This window comes from Salminus brasiliensis, chromosome 9 (assembly GCF_030463535.1).
Source record: "Salminus brasiliensis chromosome 9, fSalBra1.hap2, whole genome shotgun sequence".
Taxonomy (NCBI): domain Eukaryota; kingdom Metazoa; phylum Chordata; class Actinopteri; order Characiformes; family Bryconidae; genus Salminus; species Salminus brasiliensis.
In genome coordinates, this window is record NC_132886.1 from 19745785 (window position 1) to 19767412 (window position 21628).

Below are 21628 nucleotides of genomic sequence, written 5' to 3' on the forward strand. Positions count from 1 at the left end.
ACTGTCCGTCCACGGTTACACTATATGGACAAAAGTATTGGGACACCTGCTCATTCGCTGTTTCTTTCAGAATCAATGGTATTAAACAGAGTTTATCCTGCTTTTGTTGGAGTAACTTTCTCACCCCACCTCATCCCCAACTTCTCAACTCATCAAGTACTGGGTGGATCACCATCATTCCCGAAAACACAGTTCCACTGCGCCACAGCTCAATGCTCGGGAGATTCATACCCCTCTAGCCCACGCCTGGCGTTGGGTATAGTGCCAGTAGATTTATGATTATCTGCTCCTGTTCAATTAAAAAATACGGCTCTACAGGGATTAGACAAGCTGTCTGGGTGCATTTGCACACCTGTGTCAGTAATGAGTGCATTTTTTGCAAGTAGTTAAACACATTCATAAAAACGGGTGTCCACAAACATTTGGACATATAGTGTAAATATTATAGAGGGATATTACAGTATTACATTAAGCGATCATACAAGATTTTAGACAGACACGTTAGATGCCACTTTTGCAAGAATGGTGTTCATTTCTCCAGTACAGTTCCAGAGACTGAAATATATGCCTAGGTACACGGAAGCTGTTCTGGCAGCTTAGTAACCCCTCACAAAGACACTCTGTTGTTTCTTCCTGTAATCTGTCACTCTTGTGGAGGGGCACTGCCGGGGATTTTGGATCCTGTGAAAAGATATCCCATTGGGCCCCACCACCCCAAAACTAGAGGTCATGCCAACCCTGAGGATACAGCAGTTTGCAGACATGCATGCAACATCCTGCATGTCATTCAACACAATGCTGCTTATCTCCTTTTTCAGCTGATAGTAGGGCTGGTTGGTAGGGGACCAGGGATGGGAGGCTGCTGTGCCCGAAGCTGTATCTGTTGGGCCAGGCAGATTATTAAACATTTACCTACGTTGAATAAATCTTGGTTAGTTGAGAGTTAATTGTAAACACTATCTGTGAAAATATTTAGGAAGTAGCCTGTTTCACTATAGACTAAGCTAACGGGTTCATTTCCACCAGAGTCTAAGCCCACCAAGTCCGAACTCGGATGTCAACATCAACACAGTAATTGGTCAAGAAATGGTTTTAACTCACAGCCCCAGTCTTTGCCGAAGGGGATAGTAAGGGTGGACAGAGGGTGTTTGTGAGCACCCTTTAGAGCAGCAAAATGAGAAATGGGACATCCTACAGCCTCGTGGTCCTCGCAGGTATGAGCACACAAGGGCTGCAGTGAGCCATTTGGGACTGGTGTAAACCACGGCATCCCATGGTAATGCAGCTCAGAAAGCAGAATGGAGGAAGCCCTTTACAAATGTGGGTTTTGAGATCATTAAGTAAAATATTAAATGTGATTATTCTCATAAGACACTGTGGCCTTGAACAAAGCCATGGAATGTCTGACTGGCGAACTTAAACCCAGATCATACAAGTTATTGTACACACATTTTATATAATCATTGTGCTGATATATTCATACTTTTGCAAGGACAGTTGGGAAAACCAAAAGGCTGATTAGCGCAGAAAATAACTCACTCTAGCCACCATGGAGCATGACTCCATAGTGGGCCGATAGCGAGGAGGGAAACGTTTGGGAAAGGCCCATATTGTCAGTTTACAACAACCAAATACTGTCCACAGCCGGTTTGGGGGAAGGACTGGAACGTCAGCAGCCATCGCCAATTTCATTCTGAGCGGATTTATTTATTTATTTTTTTTTTTTTTTAACAAAACTGCTACAGGAGAAAGAAAAAGGTAGGTATTGTCCCCCCCCCGCCCCATTTACTCTGCAGAGTTGGTTCATATAGTGACTAGATTTGTGTCTTTGGTATACTTATTAAAAAAAACAAAACAAAATCACAATGAAATTTGAGATCTAGTAATGCACGGAATTACTTTGCACAAATCTAATTGTTGTGATGAAAGGGATTTACACCCCAGTGTCGCACAAACACAGTAACTACTTTGATTCAAGGAACAGATAAACCAAAATCTAAATAAACTGTTTATTAAATACATAACTTTGATAAAAAAAGGTAAATGTTATTAACATATTAAACCAAACAAAAACAACAACTGTACAACAGTCAAATAATTCTGACAACCACATACACATGACAACAGATACACCACATTGCCAATTTGGCCAGTTCACAATTCCTGCCATTAGCAAAAACAGCGAGTCAAATCATCAAGAGTTCTGAACAAGATGACGAATAGTTGTAGAAATGCTGATAAATCAAAGGACCAGATTAAGACCCTCTGTACTAGTGCACCGAAGTATTGCATTAGATATAATGTTTTTGATGCACACATGCAATTACCTGAAACTGGCATGAATACTACCAACAGGGCAAGTATCTTATGACCACTGAAACTGTCCTCAGCATCGTCCTGTTTCTGAAGTAAGCCAGAGAGCTAGGCTTGCACTATCTTAGGGCTGCTGTCGTTTAAGGAGGCCTACTGGCAACATGAATGGATTGAGTGGAAACAGCCCAGCTGTTGCCCAGTTCTCTCTATCTTTCGGTGGGTTTATTGCAGATGATTGGCCAGGGATATCATCAGCCACCTCAGTAGCATTCCTTTGCTTTGATACTGCACTTGAATCACCTCCCTTCTGGACATTCTTTTCTGATGGAGTCTGTGAACTTTGCATCTCTGCAGAGATATTAGTGCCTTGATCAACTTCAACTGGTTTAGCAGCTGCGGGTCTCTGGACTGCAGTCTCCGAGGTCAGGCGTGTGTAGACCTGAAGCAGATGATGCTGTAGTTCTTTACAGTCAAGCAGGGGCAGCTCCTCAGGCAAAGACATCAACAGGTCCAGAAGCACTGCACTCTCTGAGGTTATTAAAAATGGCATTTCATTAGATTGCAATATACAAGCTGTCAATTAATTAGCAACACCTACTATGTACCTTTATACTTGCTGGCCATTATATCAGAAACACCTACAGTCATGTTAAGTGTTCTGCATTGATACAAGTTATCAGGCAAATTTTATGTGATAAAACAGCCAGTGGTGTAGGTTCAAAGTAGGCGTATGCAATGAACTAGTAACTCATAATTGGTTAAAGTGCAACAAATGGTTCATCAATCATAATCTCTATACAGCCTGTTTTCGTTCATTAGTTATTTATTTTTTAAATATTCTATTAGTCAATGCCACAGTATGAAAAATAAAATAAAACGTAATGGCCCAAACTGGCATTATTAAATTCCTAAATTGAAAGAAATTAGTCATCCATTAAAATGAAATTAAATAAATAGCTTCACTGAATGAAACTGCAACACAGAGCATCCAAAATCAATACAATAAACTGGGCGAACGCTGGTTTGGTTTCTGCTTCCAATTGAAAACCACTAAATTTATATATTAAATCACTATTTAATGTGTCAAGTAAATAAGCTTATTAATTAAATTAAATGTTGTTCTTATATTTTTCCTTTTTCCTCCAGCTATTGTTCTGTTTAAATATTTTCACAGAATATTTTAGCCCATATGTTTAACCTTTCTAAAACAAAAACTAAATATATTTTCTTTTATATAAAATTTAACATGTATTTTTTTTATTGACTGTGTGTGAGGGATGTACTGTGATTAGGTGGTGGGATAGGACAAGGCGCTGGATAATTTTCAAATTTTCAAATCATGTTTCAAATCATGTTGACAGGACTTAAGTTAAACAAAGAAAATATACATGCATACAAAAACCCATGAATAAATCAGCGAAGAATACATACCCATTGCAGTGAGAGATGATCTGCCTTTGTTTGTGTTCATGTTGCTCATAAAATTGTATATCTTGTCAAAATCCACTGTTAATGCCTTTTCCACCAATCCGTGCTGGTGATCCTGCTTAGATTGTCCACATGCATGCTGCTTACTAGGCTGATTAGTTGAGTTGGATGGGCATGGCATTGTAGCAGCACTTGGATTTGATACTGGTGGTATCACTTTTGAGATTGTCTTACTGGGGCTAACAGAGGTTTGACAGAGGTTTGATTTGGGGTTGGTGGGTATGGATAGCTTTGCTGATGCTTGACCTGACACACTGCTAGGCTGTGTGCCATTTGAATTCTCTTCAGTGCTGGAAATGGATGAGGGCTGAACAAGGGAAGATGTTTCCAGTTCCAGAGTTTTGGCAGCGGGGCTCGAAGTTCCATTCACTCTGAGCGTAGTGGGCAAACTGTGCGCTACAGGGTTTGGAAGATCAATGAGACGTGGAGGAACAGAGTGCAATTGGCTAAGAGGCTCTGTGGCAGCAATCACAAGCATCTGATGATAGACATAGAAAATTTAATGCAATTTAGTCATTAGGATTAAATACAAGTGCACAACATTAAGTCTTCAGGTGCATAACAAAAACTTTTGTAAAGTGTAAAGTTTTGAATCATGACTTGTTTTTGATAAAAATCAGAAAGCATCAGCTTAAAGGTTGAGTAATATCCAGTCTCTAAAAAAACTACACTATATGCACAAAAGTAATGGGACACCTGCTCATTCACTGTTTCATCTGAAATCAAAGATAGTGAAATAATGTTTTTGTTGGAGTGACTGTCTCTACTGTCCAGGGAAGACTTTCTACTAGACTTTGGAGCACTACTAATTTTTTTGCATTCAGTGACAAAAGCGTTGGTAGTGAGGTAGGAATGTTAAATGATCAGCACACCATCATCCCCTACTCCAAAACTCATTCCAAAAGTATTCCATAGAGCACCATCATTCCAGAGAACATGGTTCCACTGCTCCACAGCTCAATGCTGGGGGCTTTTTATCCCTCTAGCCCACCCCTGCATTAGGCATAGTGGCAATAAGTTCATGTATCTCTGCTCCAGAGTCACCTATTCTATTGGCTGTGTGTGTGTGCACATGCATATTTTCACATCTGCGTCAGCAATGGGTGCAACTTAAAGTAGCTAAATTCATTAGAAGAGGTGTTCACAAACATTTGGACATATAGTGTATAATCATCCAGTACTAAATCAGCAGTTTTGGTGTCCATTTTAGGATTAGACCAAAGGACCGGTGACTCCACTATGCTGAATGTTCTGATGGGAAAACCTAGCCCAGTGAACACTGACCACCCAAATTATGAATGACCATAAACTGAAATACACAAAACAAAGCATTTTAAGTGGCAGTGAATTAGAGATGGTATTCTATTTGTTTTTGGTCAATGTGGGAATGTTGTTAGCATACTTGCGAGAAAGCGGAGGATATGGTTTCCTCATGGACGCCAGCCATTTTCTGTGCCAGTTCAGCCCATATTTCAATGGGTGTTTTGGTCCTTTGTTCTTCACGTTTCTGTTTTTGGACCTGCAGGTACACTCGCCGCACCACAGAGCCCTTCAAAAACTTTATTATGTTTTGAATCTGAAAGGAAACATGAATGAGCTGTTTTACTAACTTTATTAAATCACTAAAGCTGTCTAGAACATTCACATGTACAAAATCTAGCTTATCTAATACAATATCTGCAAAAACAAATGTTAATTTGAATTAAACAAGTGAGACCCATAATGATCTTAATGAGCCAAAAGTTACTCTATAGAGTCCACATAAAAAGAAAGATTTACAAAGCACTGTATCTGATTTACGCTTCTTATCTTTTGCTTCTTATCTTATTTAACTTGTACCCAAATAGGCAGCCGTAAGATCTGCACCAGGCTTAAATTGAATTAAATTGTGGACATTAATTTAGCATACTCACACACCTCAGGCACAGTGCGTTTGGGCACTTTCTTTTGAAGCTCCAACAGATCCAGTTCTGGCTTTAACCTCAGCTGCTCTGACAGACCACGCAGAAGGTTTTGCTGCTCTTTCTTACTCCATCCAGTACACAATCCACGTGTAGGCTCAGTTCTCTTTATGCCTAAAAATCGCGATGGTCGGATCCGTTGACGAGAGGGAGGCTTCATAGTGACTGTAAAGGACATTCTCCATTCATAAATGTATATTCTACTGTCATACGCATTTACATTACTATTCATTAGTTATGTACAGACTCCGGGCCTGCACAGACTCCGGGCCTGCACAGACACTTTTCTTCATGTTTCCACACCCCCATCCTTCTTAAACTGAGCATTGAACTGTACATTTTTATACACTTGTCATTCCTATACATTTTCTTTTCTACATATTTCTATATCTTTGAACCTTACATTATTATCTTGTCTTCCATCTTGTTTTATATGATGGGACCGTTGAATTGTATTACTAGTTGAACCATGTACAACAGTAGATGACTAATAGAATTTGAATACAACCGATGAGTTGTATCTATGCTATCCAGTAGTAATATTTCCCTCGACAAATTGAATCACTCGCTGGACGTGTAATGCCCCTGCTTCAGTAGAACATCTGAAGGCAATTTCAGGGTAGCTATAGATAGCTACATCTAGAAATCGCCAGTCTACTAAACAGTGTTCAATAAAACGGTTTCACTTAGACAGACTAGACGCTTGTTTTTTTGGTACTGATGTAAACGTGCTGCCATTAGTGTGTATAACGTTTAGCTCACGTGTTTAAAGTAGCTTGATAGCTACTAGCTAGCATAATCTTGTAATATCGATTAAAGCAGCTACAACATCCTCTAACTCTCCTAACTGAATAGAAATGGCCAGTAACCCGAGATCCATCCTCACTTCAAATAATAGTCCATAGTCATCCAGCCTAGTCAGCGCTAACTAGAAACATGGCTTAGTGAAGATCTGCTTAAATCTCGCGGTCTGTCCCTCGATCAATTCAATATTTAGTTATTATGGTATTATTTCACTAAACACTCCTTAATGTATCTACGTTAGAATAAGATTTAATCCCAATTCAGCAAGAATATCTTCTCACTCACATGCACCGAAAAGTCGCTAGCTAGCTAGCTAGCGCTAACCATGCTAAAACTCGACTAGTCAGACATAACTAGCTAGATAACTACCCAATTTAGGTTACCCTGTCATTCTATTTAGGGAACTGCCCTCATATCTCAGCATAAACAGTGATATAACAGCTCCAAATGCTTTCTGGAGCAAATCTTACCTCGACGGTGGCGAAATACTTCAGTTTGACAAGTTCAAAACAAACGCTGCTGCTGCTGCTGCTATTGCTGCAACGGATCGCTGGAGAGGCCAAACCGTACGTCGCTTAAAACGCGTTTGGCGGCGATGTTGCTAGCAAACTGCTCATAGCTGAAATCTGCACCCCACTGTGCTACACACAGAGCGTAAAACTACCTTTAAATAAAACTACAACAGAAGTCAAATACGACTACGAGTATTAAAAATTAAAAAACATTGAGTAGAAGCACAACAATATCAGGCCAATTTAATTTATTAATTATTGCTCTGTAAGATTCTTGCCCTGCTCTGGGAAGCTGCTGTGCTCCACCTGATATGGACTCTGGAAATTACTGTTCTCTAGGATGTACAATTCTATGCAAAAGGGATTTTTTAGAAGTAGTAAACATCGCCTATGTTGCTATCCACAGTCCTCCTGTCTTTCATAAAAATTAAAAAATGCAAAATTAAAACAATCAGTGTGGCTTGTGCAAAGGATTAGCCATCTTACACCCTCTTTGGGAGAAACCACAGCCTGTCTCACAGCCAACTCTTTCTGTAGCAGCTAATGTTTCATATGTTGTAGTTGGCCTGTAGTTTCCCCATTCTTCTAATGCTGCTTGTTCTGATATATTCTTGGGCTGTCTTACATGCACAACTTGTTTAATGTTTTATTAACACATTTGCTGTGATATGTAGGTCAGTGAACTGTGAGGACCACTCTAACATCTTCAGTGATCTCTTTTCACTTGTATGTTTTGGATCAGCCTCCTGTATTCGAAGTCATCATCTATTCATCCCAGTGCTTTGAACATACCCATGCTGGCTTCTTTTTGACTTCAACTTGGCTCAAGAAGTTTTGTAGCAAACCTTAAACATGATTTCTGTTTTTACTTTTGACAAGGTCACAAGGTCAGGTTTCCTTCTTTTGACTCTTCTACTGAGATTATGTTTGTGCAAGCGATGCACAGTGAAACAGGACACCACCCTCTTGACAGTTCTTATATACAATTGGTGACATGCCTCAGACCGAATTTTCCAAACATGGTTTTGAGACCTTGTCAGAATGGTTTATTAAACTTTTGCAAAGGTCACAGTGATGAATTTATTTATTTTTGTTATAAAAAGGATATGCTGAAAGTAATGTTTTCGTTTTCTGTTTGATAAGCTACAGAGGCAGTGTTTAAAACTGCTTCATAAAAAAAATCAATTAATGTGTAATCTGGGTGCCCATAACTAGAGTTGCACTAAGAGAGTAAATGGGGCAGAGAGAGAGGATGATATGTATATATATATATATATATATATATATATATATATATATATAGACACTTCTAACGCAAATTAGTATTTGTATCAGAGTAGGACAAAAACACTTAAAATGTAGTTAAAAGACATTTTACTCAGACCGTATACAACTGTAACTCCTTACAGCTTACACCTCACTACTCCAGCCAGTCTATATTTAACGCCTCATTCTGAGTTTGTGTCTAAAATAGCATTTGGGGTCACTGTAGCCCACTTCAAAAACAACTGATACCTTCAGGAATTCATCTGTGTTTGTGAGAATGTCTACACTGGACTTAGTTGAACTTGCATTCTGACGTGTACTAGAAGTGTTTGCAGTTGTTTACAGACATGCAGAGTGCCATGCAAGCAAAACAAGAAACTAGCAGTACTCTGAGGAAGTAGTACAAAGTGACAGGTTACATGTAAATGTTCATTTGAGGGATAATCCCATTAGAATTCAGATAATAATAAGGGAAGCAGAATTTTGGGACAGTTGTACTCTTCTCTCTCTAAGGTTCTTTAGATAAATTATAACAAGGGTTTATTGAGTTAGTTTTGTCCAGTTCTGTTTACTAATATACTTACATTATATACTGTTGACACACATCACTTAGTGATGAAAGCCTTTTTAAAACATGGTTCATCAAACATCAAAGTGGTCTGCATTTTTTCATACAGGTCAAGGCCTAGGCAATGGCATGGGCAGAAAATCTGGAGATTTATAGAAAAGAATACATAACTGACTAAAAGGCTGTAAAAAGCCTTCATATAAATATTCAGCTACTCTTTCTTTAATTTAGCTTTGTGGAATTTAAAATGTAATATTTTTTCTATATAAATTAACATTACATAAACACAATTCTATCTTTAAGTTTTGTAAATAACTGTCTTGATGCATTGCATGTTGTTCTTAGTAAATTAAGTAAAACCAGTTGATGCAATTGGAATTAATCAGCTCCCTTTAAGCCACTCCCAAAAAATGAATTGGGGTAAAGTATCACTTTTAGTATTACTAGATGTTCATTTTGTTTTTAATATAATTACAAATACAATCATGTTCTAAAGTCTCCTGGTAGACGGCTGTGTAAGTTGGACTTGATAAAACACAGGGGATAAACACCAGCAGATGTCATGGCACCCCAAACCATCACAGCCTGCAGAAACCAGATACTGGACTTCAGACACCTTGGATTATGTGCCATATGCACTCTTCCACCAGACTCTAGGACTGGAGCTCTGAGCAACAGTCCAGTTCTTTTTCACTTTTTCAACCCAGGTAAGACGCTTCTAACACTGTTTCTGGGGAATTGCAGCAGTTGTACTCCCTTTCCAGGAGACGCCTGTGCATGGTGGCTCTTAGAGTCCTGATACTGGCCTCAGTCCAAGTTCTTAAATCGACTTTTTCTCACAATCCTCTCAAGGCGGAGGTCATCACTGTTGCTTGTGCACCTACCACATTCCCCCCTTCCAGACAACTTTCCATTAATATGCTTTAATAAAGCACTCTGCCAACAGCCAGCAATGACCTTCTGTGGCTTGCCCTTCTTGAGGAGGGTGTCAATGATTGTCTTCTTGACAACTGTCAAGTCAGCAGTCATCCCCATGATTGTGGTTGTGTGTACTAGAACTGTGAACTAGAGAGAGATACGTGATATCTATACTGTTTGAACAGTACCTTCTTCAACAGTCTGATTTCTGAGATGCACTAGTAGTAACAAGAACCTATAGGTATACATTATACAGTCCAAACTAAACATGTAGCATTACATACACCTGGAACTGACTGCTTGAAGATCTCAAATACACTCAGACATTCAGCAGTAAAAACCTTCTTTTGCACTTTACTGTCTGCACTTTATTTATAGCATTGAACTAATGTCTTAAGGTATCTGTGTTAGCTTTTTGTCTTTTACTGTTGCTTTCCTCAATTTCCATTTAATCCTATTTTTCTTGTACTGTTTTTGTATTTATTTGTCTGTACTATATGCTGTTTTGTGTATGAAATCCACTATATAAATAAACTTGCCTTGACAAACATATCGATGAACATTTCTTTGCATCACAGAAACAGACAAGGTGTCAAAAGTATTTATTCACATTCATTACTCTGAAGTGTAGATACTAGGGTTTAAAAAGACTTCTATAGAAGTTGAAATATCAGCTTAAGCTTTTTACTCAAATTAAAGTGTAAAAGTACTGGTTTTAAAGCTACTTAAAGTATATAAAAACCATCTTTCTAAATAAATGGCCATAATGTTCTATTAAAATGATAACGTTTACAGAATTCAAATATTTAACATCACATATATTAAAGGAGCATCTATGTGTACTATAGAGCCTTAACATGTGTTTCATGGAGCGGAAAATAAGATGAGCAGTTGCCTATAAGTATTGTAAGGGTGCACAAAGTCAAACTTTAGAGGCATGTTATTAATAACTTTTATTGGAAGGTAAATGTGGGGCTTAGTTGGGACTCAAGTTCTCTTAAGTCACTTGAGAATCTTAATACTAGGCTACATACATCTGCTATGTCGCACTTCCCGGATGGCGCGATTTATCTGGATAGGTTCTTTTTTGTTAAAATATGAGTAAAGAGGCTATTTAAAAAAATTAAATAGTAGAAAGTAGAAATAATTGTGTGAAAATGTAAGGAGTAGAATAATTACTCTAAAGTCTAAAGTATAGATTTATTTCTACTTAATTTCTACTTAAGTAAGGTGACAAAGTATTTGTACTACGTTACTTGACACCTTTGATAAGTAGTAAGTATGTGACAATAGCATAAACATAATATTTTCTTTATTGTATAAATAGTGAGTATGTGGTTGGGGCAAAAATGCTTTTTTACATTCCTGTTATTTTGTCCTACTTTTTTTTTCCACAATTTCATTCTGCTCGTTTATTGACAGGTTTATGACCTAGACAAAGCTACATATACACTAGAATATTTTTTTTTACATTCTAACAAATTCAATGTAATGTAAATGTCAATGTAAAGTGAGGATAGGATTGTCTCCTCTAAATGAGTTGTCAGCAAGCTGAAGAGATTGTAGCTGGTTAGCTTTTAGCCTCGCCCTCACTCGCTTTCCTGGGTTTGGTTTTCTGGAGTCTTACTAGTAATAAAAAAATAAGCTGGTACTTTCCTTACTGATGTGTGTTTAGCTCCAGTTTGGTAGTCAGCAGAGGTCAAATTAGTTTGAGGTAAAAAGGTTTGTTTTGAAGGGAGTACAAATTCAGGAATTGTAGGAAGGGCTGGTAAAAGGCTGGTGGTAGCTTTTAGCCTAGCGTGAGTCCCTGTTTACCTCTGCGGCTTTCGCTTTGTCGCATGCTGAGTTTAAAGCTCTCTTTTCCTATTTTTATAACAAATATATAACAATATATGATGATTCAGGGCTGTTATGTAACACTTCTGGAGGTTTGAAATTGACCTATTTTCTAGCCGTTACGAAAGAGGACACAACAGTGAGGTTCTCGCTATGTTGGTTCCTTTTACCGAACTCTCACAGATCCACTATGTCCTGTTCTAGTACTAACATTATACCTTATTACAAAAACACATGACTATCGCTTTTATATGCTTTTTTTTAGAGTTTTTAAGTAAATTCTTAATTTTGGGGAAAGATGGTATTTGTGTAGGTTGGTTTTGCTGCTAACCCATTTCTCAGCATTAAATGAGTTTGTACACAGTGTGGTAAAGTGGACCGCATTTAGTGGACTGCAGCAGCATCCTCAGGGTCACGAGAGAGAGAGAGAGAGAGAGAGAGAGAGAGAGGTGGGGGGCGACAGAAGCTGCTTGAATGACGTTTGAGGGGTACGTCGTGCCCACTGCTTCTACGGGGGCGGGGCTTAGGGGCGGGGCCTAGACGTGATCGTCTATATTGAGAGCCTGAACCGGTCAGGGTTAAAATCTCTCTCATCAGCCGAGGGTCCGCACGTTGGCTATATCTCTCTCTCTCTCTGCACCTGTCTGTCTGACTGCCTGCCTGCCTGACCTGTCTTCTTCCCCGCTCCTGCAAACGTCCTCCAGGCGCCTTTCAAGGTGGGTAAAATTCCATCAAACATTTGGCATCGTCCTCATTCACTGTAACCTCCATGTCATCTTCCATCTCCGACACACACAGGGGGGTTCTTTGCGTTGTAGCCTGCGGGCATGGTGCATGATACGACACGATGACATTAGCATGTTTTGGGCATTTTAAAAGACAGGGGCGTCAAGTGTAATCCCGTTTTTTTCCTGCAGGTCTTCTCATTTTCTGTCCATCTCTGGCACTGAATACGTTCATTCATTGAGTGCATTCGATTCTCTCTATACCCCCAACCCCCAACGGCCATTTTGTATCGCCCAATTATGGGATTTCGCAGAGAGATTGAAAGGAAAATGGCTAAAATGATCGAAAAACTGCCGATATAGCGCGTTTTACAGTGCCCGGCTGGCTGTTTGCTTTGGAGACATCCAGGTCACGCTGAATGTGCGCGTAAACGGCTAGATAGGAGCGCAGTTCCTCAGTGATGTTCTCCCACGAATCCCCCTCAAAATCCCCCTCCTCTCGCTCGTGGAGCTTTTTATCCATTGATTATTATGGCATGGGGCTTTTGTGCAATGCTGGAACTGCGCACGTACGTTTTTTGTTGTCCCCAGCATACGTCACAAAATTAAGGGAAAAATATACATTTTTAATAGGCGTTACGCTTTTAATATCCCAGCTTTAATTACTGAAATATGGTCATCTCCAAAAAACGCCGTAAGCCTGGACGACCAGCTGATTTATGACTTAGTGGTGGGGGGCAGGCCGGATGCAGGTCATGCACGAGGAGAAGGAGGAGGATGCTCAGAGCAATACTTCATGCATGAAGCTTGTGACCTTGTGTGTCCATGTACAGTTGAATTATGTAAGGATTATAATGATTGCCCCATTAGAGTAACTGTGCGGTTCTAAGGCTGTACAGGGGTCATTCACTAATACCCTTTTAAAAATGAGATTATGTGCAGTGGTGGGATGGACTGCCTTCTAATTACGTGTGCGTGTGTACTGAGGTCCAAGCTTCAGTGCACACTGCTCACATAAATATGCATATATGTCAGGTGCATGCTCATGTTGGCGACACTCTCAAACTAATCACTATTTCGCACCAAAGCTTGTAAAGGTATGTGTCTTCTGAATACAGAATATGTGCTGAAATGTGTTTTGTCCTCCACACATTTACGCAGCCACTGTTCGTGCAATCAGAAGATGCTTAACATCTGCTTGAATACGTAACCTTTTATATAACATCCCATAACCGTAAGCATTACAAGTATATAACACAGTGCTTACACATTTACCACATAGCATTCCTACACAGCCCTACAGAGCTTGTTATGGTATGTGTTTATTTTACAGGTGCTCTGTCTCACTGAGAAGAAGATTGGTCATATTTTCTAATCTAGGTTTAAGAAAAAGGTTGGGGGAAAAAAAAACAACAACAAAAAACGTTTGTCCCCAGATGAGCCTGTTCTCATTTTCGCAAAGCAGCAGTGTACCTTCCCAGGATGTTCCTGCATTAGCCCTCATTGAGGGGACACTCCAAGATTAATGGGCTCCTGGTGGAGGCTGTGCACTGCAGTGATGGAGGGCAGGCACCAGGGTCATGCTTGGCCAGTTTTTATGACTCTTGCTTGGTTTCGGTGCAGCTCAAAATACCGCAAAGTCATTTAGACCATCAACTCATAATGACAAGCAAGTGTGATATCCTGCAGCTCATTTCCTTTAAAAAAAAAACGTGAAGAAAAGTTTATGGATTTTATCATACTGGATAATTATTATTCAGTGACGGGGTGTTAATAATGTCAGCTGATGTCGAACTAGCTGACATTATTAAAAGGGACATATCATAATTCTCACCCCTTTCTAAATAAATGAATTGGTGCAAAATGTTTGGAATTCACTTTAATATTTTTGTGATGGCACATACAGCAATTTAGCCCTGCCGACTCACGTCAAGGTTCTACAAAATGTTTTTTTTTTTATCCCGGAAGCAAAATACAGGGTTGCTTTAGAACAGAGGTCTTTTATAGACTTCTTTTTAAGGACAGCATGACAAAACATTCTGTTTAATTCCAAAGGATAAAGAGAGTTTGTAAACCCTTCAGATGAATTATGACTATTTTGGGACATAAATCCACACAAATATTATAAGTGGATCTCAGGGCTAAAAATAAAATGCAAGAAAAAAAATTATAGGAGTGTGAAATTAACATCTGAAACACCTGTCAGTTCTGTGGAGTTGTGGAGATATAAAATATTTAAATAAAAAGAGTGTGAAGACTTTTTTTTTAGTTTAAAACATCCATTTTATGTATAAGTTCTATCCCGTTATATTAAAGGTCTTTCCTGTAACTGCAGCATTGCAGTAACTCAATTTCCATTTAGAAATGTGGTTTCTCAGTGTGGTTAACTCAAAAGACTTTTAATTCTACATGCTTTTCTTTGCTATACCATGGTAAAAATCTTGATCACGACTGGGGTGCAATTTGTTCTATCAAATACGGTGTCCCTCGCACTCATATGACTTTCTTTACTCATTCATCATTTGTCCATGATCTACAATGAAGAAGCCCAGAAAGAGTGTAGAAAACACTGAAATAAAAGACTATTCAAACACAAGCTCTGAAAAGCTGCTTGGAGAGAACAAACATTTTCAGCGGATACTTGAATCCTATCCTATTGGGCAGTTCCTAAATCCCTAAACAGGTCTTGCATACGCAGGCATTGCAGGCATTACAAATCTGAAAATATGAGGGAGCCGACTTTATTTTGGTCAGAGGGTTGTGTTGGAGGTTTTCATACGTAATCTGCTTTAATGATGCTTATATAAACACGGGATGAGACCACATTTATGATGCTGTGGTATTAGCTGAGATCTATTTTTAAGCACAAGTGCAGCAAAAATCAGGAATGCTGAGTGATTGAGGGATTAATTGAAAGATAGAAAGAAAAGAAGGAAGAAAGCGGGTCAGAGCGACTACCAGTACAGATACACACTGACCAGACACATTACTATGGCTTGATCTGTGGGATTGATTCGATTTCAAATTAGTCGTCTCCTTAATCTCAAGTCATATTAAGTAACATTAAGTAATATTTTCCAAACTGTATCCTATTACGAGTCTTAATCATCTCTGAATTATAGAAGGATTTAATACCCAGATGGTTGTGAACTGTGAACTCTCAGAGGGATCACAGGCATCAGTGCCAGTATCCAGCTTCATCGGATTTGAACCACGATTGACCAATGCTCAAGTTATGTAAACATACAACAATAAACAAGAGGGGGGGGGAGGTTAGACGGGCAGACAAAGAGACAGACAGAGAGAGAGTGAGAGATCGGTTTTCCACTGATTGCAGCTTTCTTTTGTGTTATATATTGCAATTAATGTATTTGCATTCATTTCTATAAAAATGTTTACATGTTACAAATGTAACATTTTGCTGTTATGTAATACATGTGATATACTGTATTTGTTATATAGTTTGCTGAAAATGAGAAAATTATGACAATCCGATACTACATCATAAAACTGAAAGAGCATCTTAAATGACCCTTAAATTGTCTTATAAATAAAGCGGTTGTGTGTCTTGCCTTATATCAAATGTACATACTTACTGTGGTTTAGCAATTTAGGTAGATCACCCAGAAGGTTGCCTTGTGCCTTGCACAGAACAGAAGGCTTTGGTGTAGACAATCACACTCACACAACTGCATAAAGACCCTAATAAAATCCACTTCTTGCAATGTGAACAGGCATCATGCTGTCAGATCTCCCACAATAATCCATTACAGTGTGCAACCACAGCTCTGTAATCACCATAGCCCTTGGTGGAAATGAGGTAGTATCTGTAATGGCTTTCTACTATTCCATAATCACATGTCCATAAACATAGAAAACACCCTTTGCTGCTCCTCTTTAATCATATACCTGACGCACACGTCAAGGAATGAAGACAGGTGTTGTGTTGCACAAGTCACTTAAGAGTCTCTGTTGGCCGTCTAAATATTTCATGATAAGTAATAATTTATCATAAGAAAGTAATTATTTATGTGTCAATTACGAGTGGCTGTTCAAAACCTCTGAGGCTCCTTTAAGAAGTATATTCCATAACAGCAGCTGCATTTCATCCTATTAAGGTAGTAAAGCCTTTATTCTCTTACTAATCTGATTATCTGAATTTGATAACTGGTGGCTTGAGATCTCTCCGTAATGTTTTCTGAGCGAAATGAATTTGAGGTTAATGACGGCCGCAGACAGTGGAATAGGGGACAGCACATTAATTAGGCCAAAACAGGGGGGAAGAGACAGACGCCCAGTGATTGATTCAGGTCAGAAGAATGATTTGACATCTAATCAGTCAAATTGCGCCATCCAGTGCAAAGTCAAGGTCAGCCGAAGGACCTCAACCACGTGCCAGCCGCATGTGCATCAGGAAATCAAACTGCGCCAAGCATCAGTAAATGAACTGTGAATGAAAACTTTTGTTACACGTTCGCAAACAAGCACCATAATCCCTTTGTCTCTCAGCTACACCCAAATAAGCTGTCAGAGAACACGCCGATAGGCGATACTCCCATCACATGCTCACAAATAAGTAGGCTACCATAATCCCATTGTTTCTGTGCCGTGCTCCGTTAAGCTGTCAGAGAACACATAGATGGACATTACTGGACATTTCGACACTGTACTGATGGAAAAAAACAACCAGTCTACCCTGGGGGGCCAGACATTGTTTTCACTGGGACCTGTCCATCGTTTTTCTCCCACTGCGCAGATATTTAGATCCAAAGTCTTTCAGTCAGTTCAATCCCTTGCACTCTTCTCTGCCCATGCATGCATGCCTGCACACATCTGCCTGCCCATCCGCTCTACCTTTCTCCTGATACCATTCTTGTATATCTCGGCCCATTATCTTCCTAGGCCTGAAAAAATGTGTTTGTTTTCTGAAGGGAGCCAGGCCTGAGAGGCTGAGTGGGAATTAGAATGGGGATTAAGGGTTCTGGCAACCAGAGATGGCGATGTGGAGAGAAGGGCAGGGAGAATTTGGTAATGGTTGCCAGTTGCCAGTGGTCATGCAAGCCTGCTGCCAGGCTGCACAGGGAGGTAAACATGCTGCCGTCTTCACACTAGGTGCTATCCACTTGTGTGTGAAAGACCCAGTACCCAGGGGATGTTCTCAAACACCTGGCTCTCATTAATTAGGCTTGATATGACGTATATATTTGACAAGAGAGCCGATTGGCATGAGTAAACTAGTTGGTAAACGAAGACCACAGGAAAGGTCTTTTGAGAGGCACCCGTTTTTTGCTCATCAGGTAGATCTGAAGCCACAAGGCTTAAATCTTGTGGAACACCGGTCTCCATTATTCATCTTTCTGCTCCTTCAGCAATAACAATGAAGATCGAGAACAGCCTGCCTTGCCAGCAGCTCCCTGAGGTGCATTCCCAGACTGGACTGCAGTTCACTGTGGCCACTGAGGAGGACTTTGATGACATCATGGCCATGAGCCAGGATATCTATGGGGGCCTAGACTACCTTCCCACCCGCTATCAGTCTTGGTTGCAGGAGACCAACCGTACCGTCATTCTGGCTCGCAAGCAGGGGAAAGTGGTAAGACCATCTACCATTACTACTATCACTCAAAATAATACAATAGATTTATTTTAAAAATGAAACAATCTGATATGTATGAAAATTAAAGGTTAATTTGCTGCCTTGCTATCTCCTAAATTGCTTATCTGTTTGGACAAGTCTTTCCAAAGCGTGCTGTTTCTAGAACAGCCAAATCTCAATCAAATAGTAGAATGCTAAAATAAAAGGACGCAGACACATTCCAACCTTAAGGCTGATTCATTTTAGAACCAGGAGAATCACTTTGGTTATCACTTTAATTATATTTCCCAGATTGCACTTGAGTCAGTGTGCGTTATTGATGATGGGGAGACTATGCTGGTGGAGGGGCTTCGTGTGGCCCCTCAGGAGAGGGGAAAGGGTGTTGCGGGGGTGCTGCTCCGCTTCTGCTCTCAGCTTGTGAAGTCTAAGTTCCCTGACGTTAAAGTGACTAGACTGACCAGAGACGACCAACTGGGCCCTAAGGACTTCCAGAAGTACAGGCTCATCACAAAACAGGTAAACACTAGTATATTACACTACTTTTAAAATGCCTTAATACCATACTGTGCAAAAGAGACCACCCTGCCCTTTATTTCATGTCTAGTGGGCATGCTAAATACTGAAAATGTATATATCAAATTTAGCTTTTGAGGCTTCTGTCTAATGTCCTGACACTGAAAAATGAACATCTTACTTAATACTTACTGGCTGTTTTGACTATAAATGAACAAAATCGGGTATGGTCACTCACGTATGCACAGTACTGTATATGTTCAGCACAAATGCTTTATTTTTTGTTTAATACCAAATATATACAGGTAGGTACCACTGAGCCCATCATCCTTGCACAGTAGACATTGTTGATACCTAAGTATACGGACCAGGAAACGTTCTCTCATTCCACCATTAAACTCCTGTTTCAAGGCAATCCTCCTGGTTCGCTTCCGTGCAGAAGACCTAAAACTACGTCTTGCTGATGTTGGGCTAAATGTGGATAGTGCTGGGGATGGCCTGCCCCCTTCTAACATTCCAGTGCGTTTGGAGCCCTTAGAGGTTCAGCAGCTCTTTTTGAGCAGTGGTTTGATGCAGCATGTCCTACCCAATGCCACCATTGTCCAGGACTGGCAGCCCTTCAAGCCTCTACCCAGCAACATGGCAATCCTGCTGAAGAAAGACATTGATTGGATGGTGGATGACATCAGCTGCCCATCTATGGCCAGCCTCTGCACCTTCCCCTTCCGTGTGCCCATCGGTGACGACTGGTACTACCTCAACATCGACATGTTTGGCAAAGACCTGGCCCTGGCTACCCAGCAGCTCCTGTACCACTTGAGGCGCCACACCAATGTCCTGAAAGGTCACGTGATGTGCCAGGTGTTCCTGGACCCACCACTGTGGAAGCCCATGAGCGAGTTCTTCAAGGAGACCCTGAAAGTGGAGCTGGTGAAAGAATACACCGAGCAGTGTGTGGTGGAGTCCGATGTTTAGCAACAGGAGGGATGGATGCGTCGAAGAACGAGGATCTAAAGACACCCCTCTCCTCACACCCAGACGCCAAACTGCAGTAGAAACTGGAAGAGCTTTGACATCTGTCAGATGGTTTCCTTTCATATCTTGCCCCGAACAAAATGTTAACCTTGTAGAGATAACAACGAGCTGAGGACTAAAATGTCTTTCTAGATTAATTGAAAATACTTGAAGTCTCACAGTTAGTTTAATAACACCTCTCATAAGGATTCAATTGCAAAAAATGAAACAACAAACAGTTTTTAAACAGGTTAAAACCTCATATGCAACAGTTTGTGTTAAGATACATAACTTATTTCAGTATGCAGTACAGTGTTTGTGGATTTCCACATGCTGAGTTGCGAATAAGACTGCACAATCTTTAAGGCACTTTATGATAATCGAAATGGAATATCTCACTATAGATGGTGAGACGGTTGCTTTAGAGACTATATTGTCTGAATGTTGCACTGTAGCTGCCAATGTTGAAGGTAAAACAAAATGTATTTCAGCTCATTTTTACTCGCAGTATACCCAGAAGGAAATCTAGAAAACGTGGACGACGTTATGATTAAACTGTAGTGATCAGTATTTCCTGAAGTTAAAAAATGACACCGCTATCATTTCCATTAGGTAACAAAAACTCCCCCAAACCTATTTACTCGCTTATCCTGCAGATATGCTTCGTAGTTCTGAAAATCTATACGCACAGTAGTTGATGTCAGACAGAGACATTTGCTCATAATTTTAGATTACAGTCTTAAATGTTTGCTTTATTTTATGCACTTGACCTTATTTGCTAGTATTATTGTGGCATCGCTATATATATATTTAATATATTTGACAGGAACTGCAATATGAAGAATATAATTTTATTAAAACAGATGCACTGTAGGTGATATATGTGCTATTTAGAATGTACACTACAACATTGCTAATATAATTTGCTTGGTTATTTGTGATATGATTAAGGGCAAAATAATGAGACATAGCCACTAACATCAGATTTAGGGTTTTTAGTTAATAAGTGTTTTGTTTCTGTAATGATCATGCAACTAACTGAAAGACTTTGAATGCTATGAAAAGAGAAAATTCAGGAATAGAAAAGGTAACTAAAAATGACAACTTTTAGACACACTGTCAATGGGCTCTACATTGTTAGCAATCCATTTGAGAGGATCTAAACAGCACCTAAACAGGTTTTTCTGAAGACCTATGAAGATCCACATGTGAGATATTGGACCTACAGGACCTCCAGTTTTGTAATGCACAAATGATTTTGGTACCCTATAGTGGTTAAAACACCAACTAGTGACTGCAACAGTTCATTCCGAAATAACTGACCTCTTTGTCTTCAGACGACTCAGGGGATATAACCATCTTATCAGGAATCAAAAATCCTACAGACTTCTTTTGGAAACAAAACGGAGAAGACAGCCACATTTGGGTCCGACTCTGCAAAGGAAGATTTGACTCAGCAAAGACCGCCTATGTCTGCATCATCAAACTAAAACCTGAAGAACACTGATTGACATTTCCAATATTTGGAACCTCAGCATATATGTAGAGCAGAGCTGGAGAAAAACGAGGACAGTCACTCTTTCGTTAGCCCAAATTCAAAACAGTCTCCCTATGGAAGATCTTGACGGAAGCAACTGCGAATGAACACCGTGTCGAGGCTTTATTAATAGCACGGGATGCACGACAGAACTGAGCCCTTCGCTGGCCCTGCCTTAGAGAGATGAAGTGATGCAGAGGAAGAAAGAAAAACAGCACAAATGAAAAAAGAAGATTGGCCGTCACCATGAGAAGAAAGTCCTCTACTCCAAGAAGATGTAGCTCCTATTTATTCTGCAGAGCTGAAGATGCACAACCCGTGCATCTATCGTCCCTTCTCCTTGCATACCCATTCTACCATGTCAAAAATGATTTGATTACCAAATATTGAGGCCTAAAGGAATTAAAGGGTTGTGAGTTAAGGACAACCCATTATAGTATCCATACTGGCCATTCTGTCAGTTTTGTGTCTTTTTGTGTTTCCAGTAGATCTTCCTTTGTGTGTGTGTGTGTGTGTGGTGTGTGTGTGTATATATATATATATATATGTATATATATATATATATATATATATATAT

At 39.7% G+C, this 21628-nt stretch overlaps 2 protein-coding genes across 2 annotated transcripts; one reads left to right on the top strand and one right to left on the bottom strand.

Annotated features, from left to right (window-relative positions):
- Positions 1-1995: 1995 nt before the first annotated feature.
- On the bottom strand, positions 1996-7124 carry snapc2 (small nuclear RNA activating complex, polypeptide 2). The gene is made up of 5 exons (XM_072686832.1): positions 7037-7124; positions 5719-5927; positions 5204-5377; positions 3745-4279; positions 1996-2841 (listed from the first exon to the last, which is right to left on the bottom strand). The coding sequence occupies exons 2-5, from the start codon at positions 5920-5922 to the stop codon at positions 2438-2440; spliced, it is 1317 nt and encodes a 438-aa protein (XP_072542933.1). The 5' UTR covers positions 5923-5927; positions 7037-7124; the 3' UTR covers positions 1996-2437.
- Positions 7125-12237: 5113 nt separating this feature from the next.
- On the top strand, positions 12238-21309 carry nat16 (N-acetyltransferase 16). Its single transcript, XM_072687736.1, has 4 exons — positions 12238-12382; positions 17761-17984; positions 18279-18503; positions 18912-21309. The coding sequence occupies exons 2-4, from the start codon at positions 17769-17771 to the stop codon at positions 19473-19475; spliced, it is 1005 nt and encodes a 334-aa protein (XP_072543837.1). The 5' UTR covers positions 12238-12382; positions 17761-17768; the 3' UTR covers positions 19476-21309.
- The last annotated feature ends 319 nt before the right edge of the window (positions 21310-21628 follow it).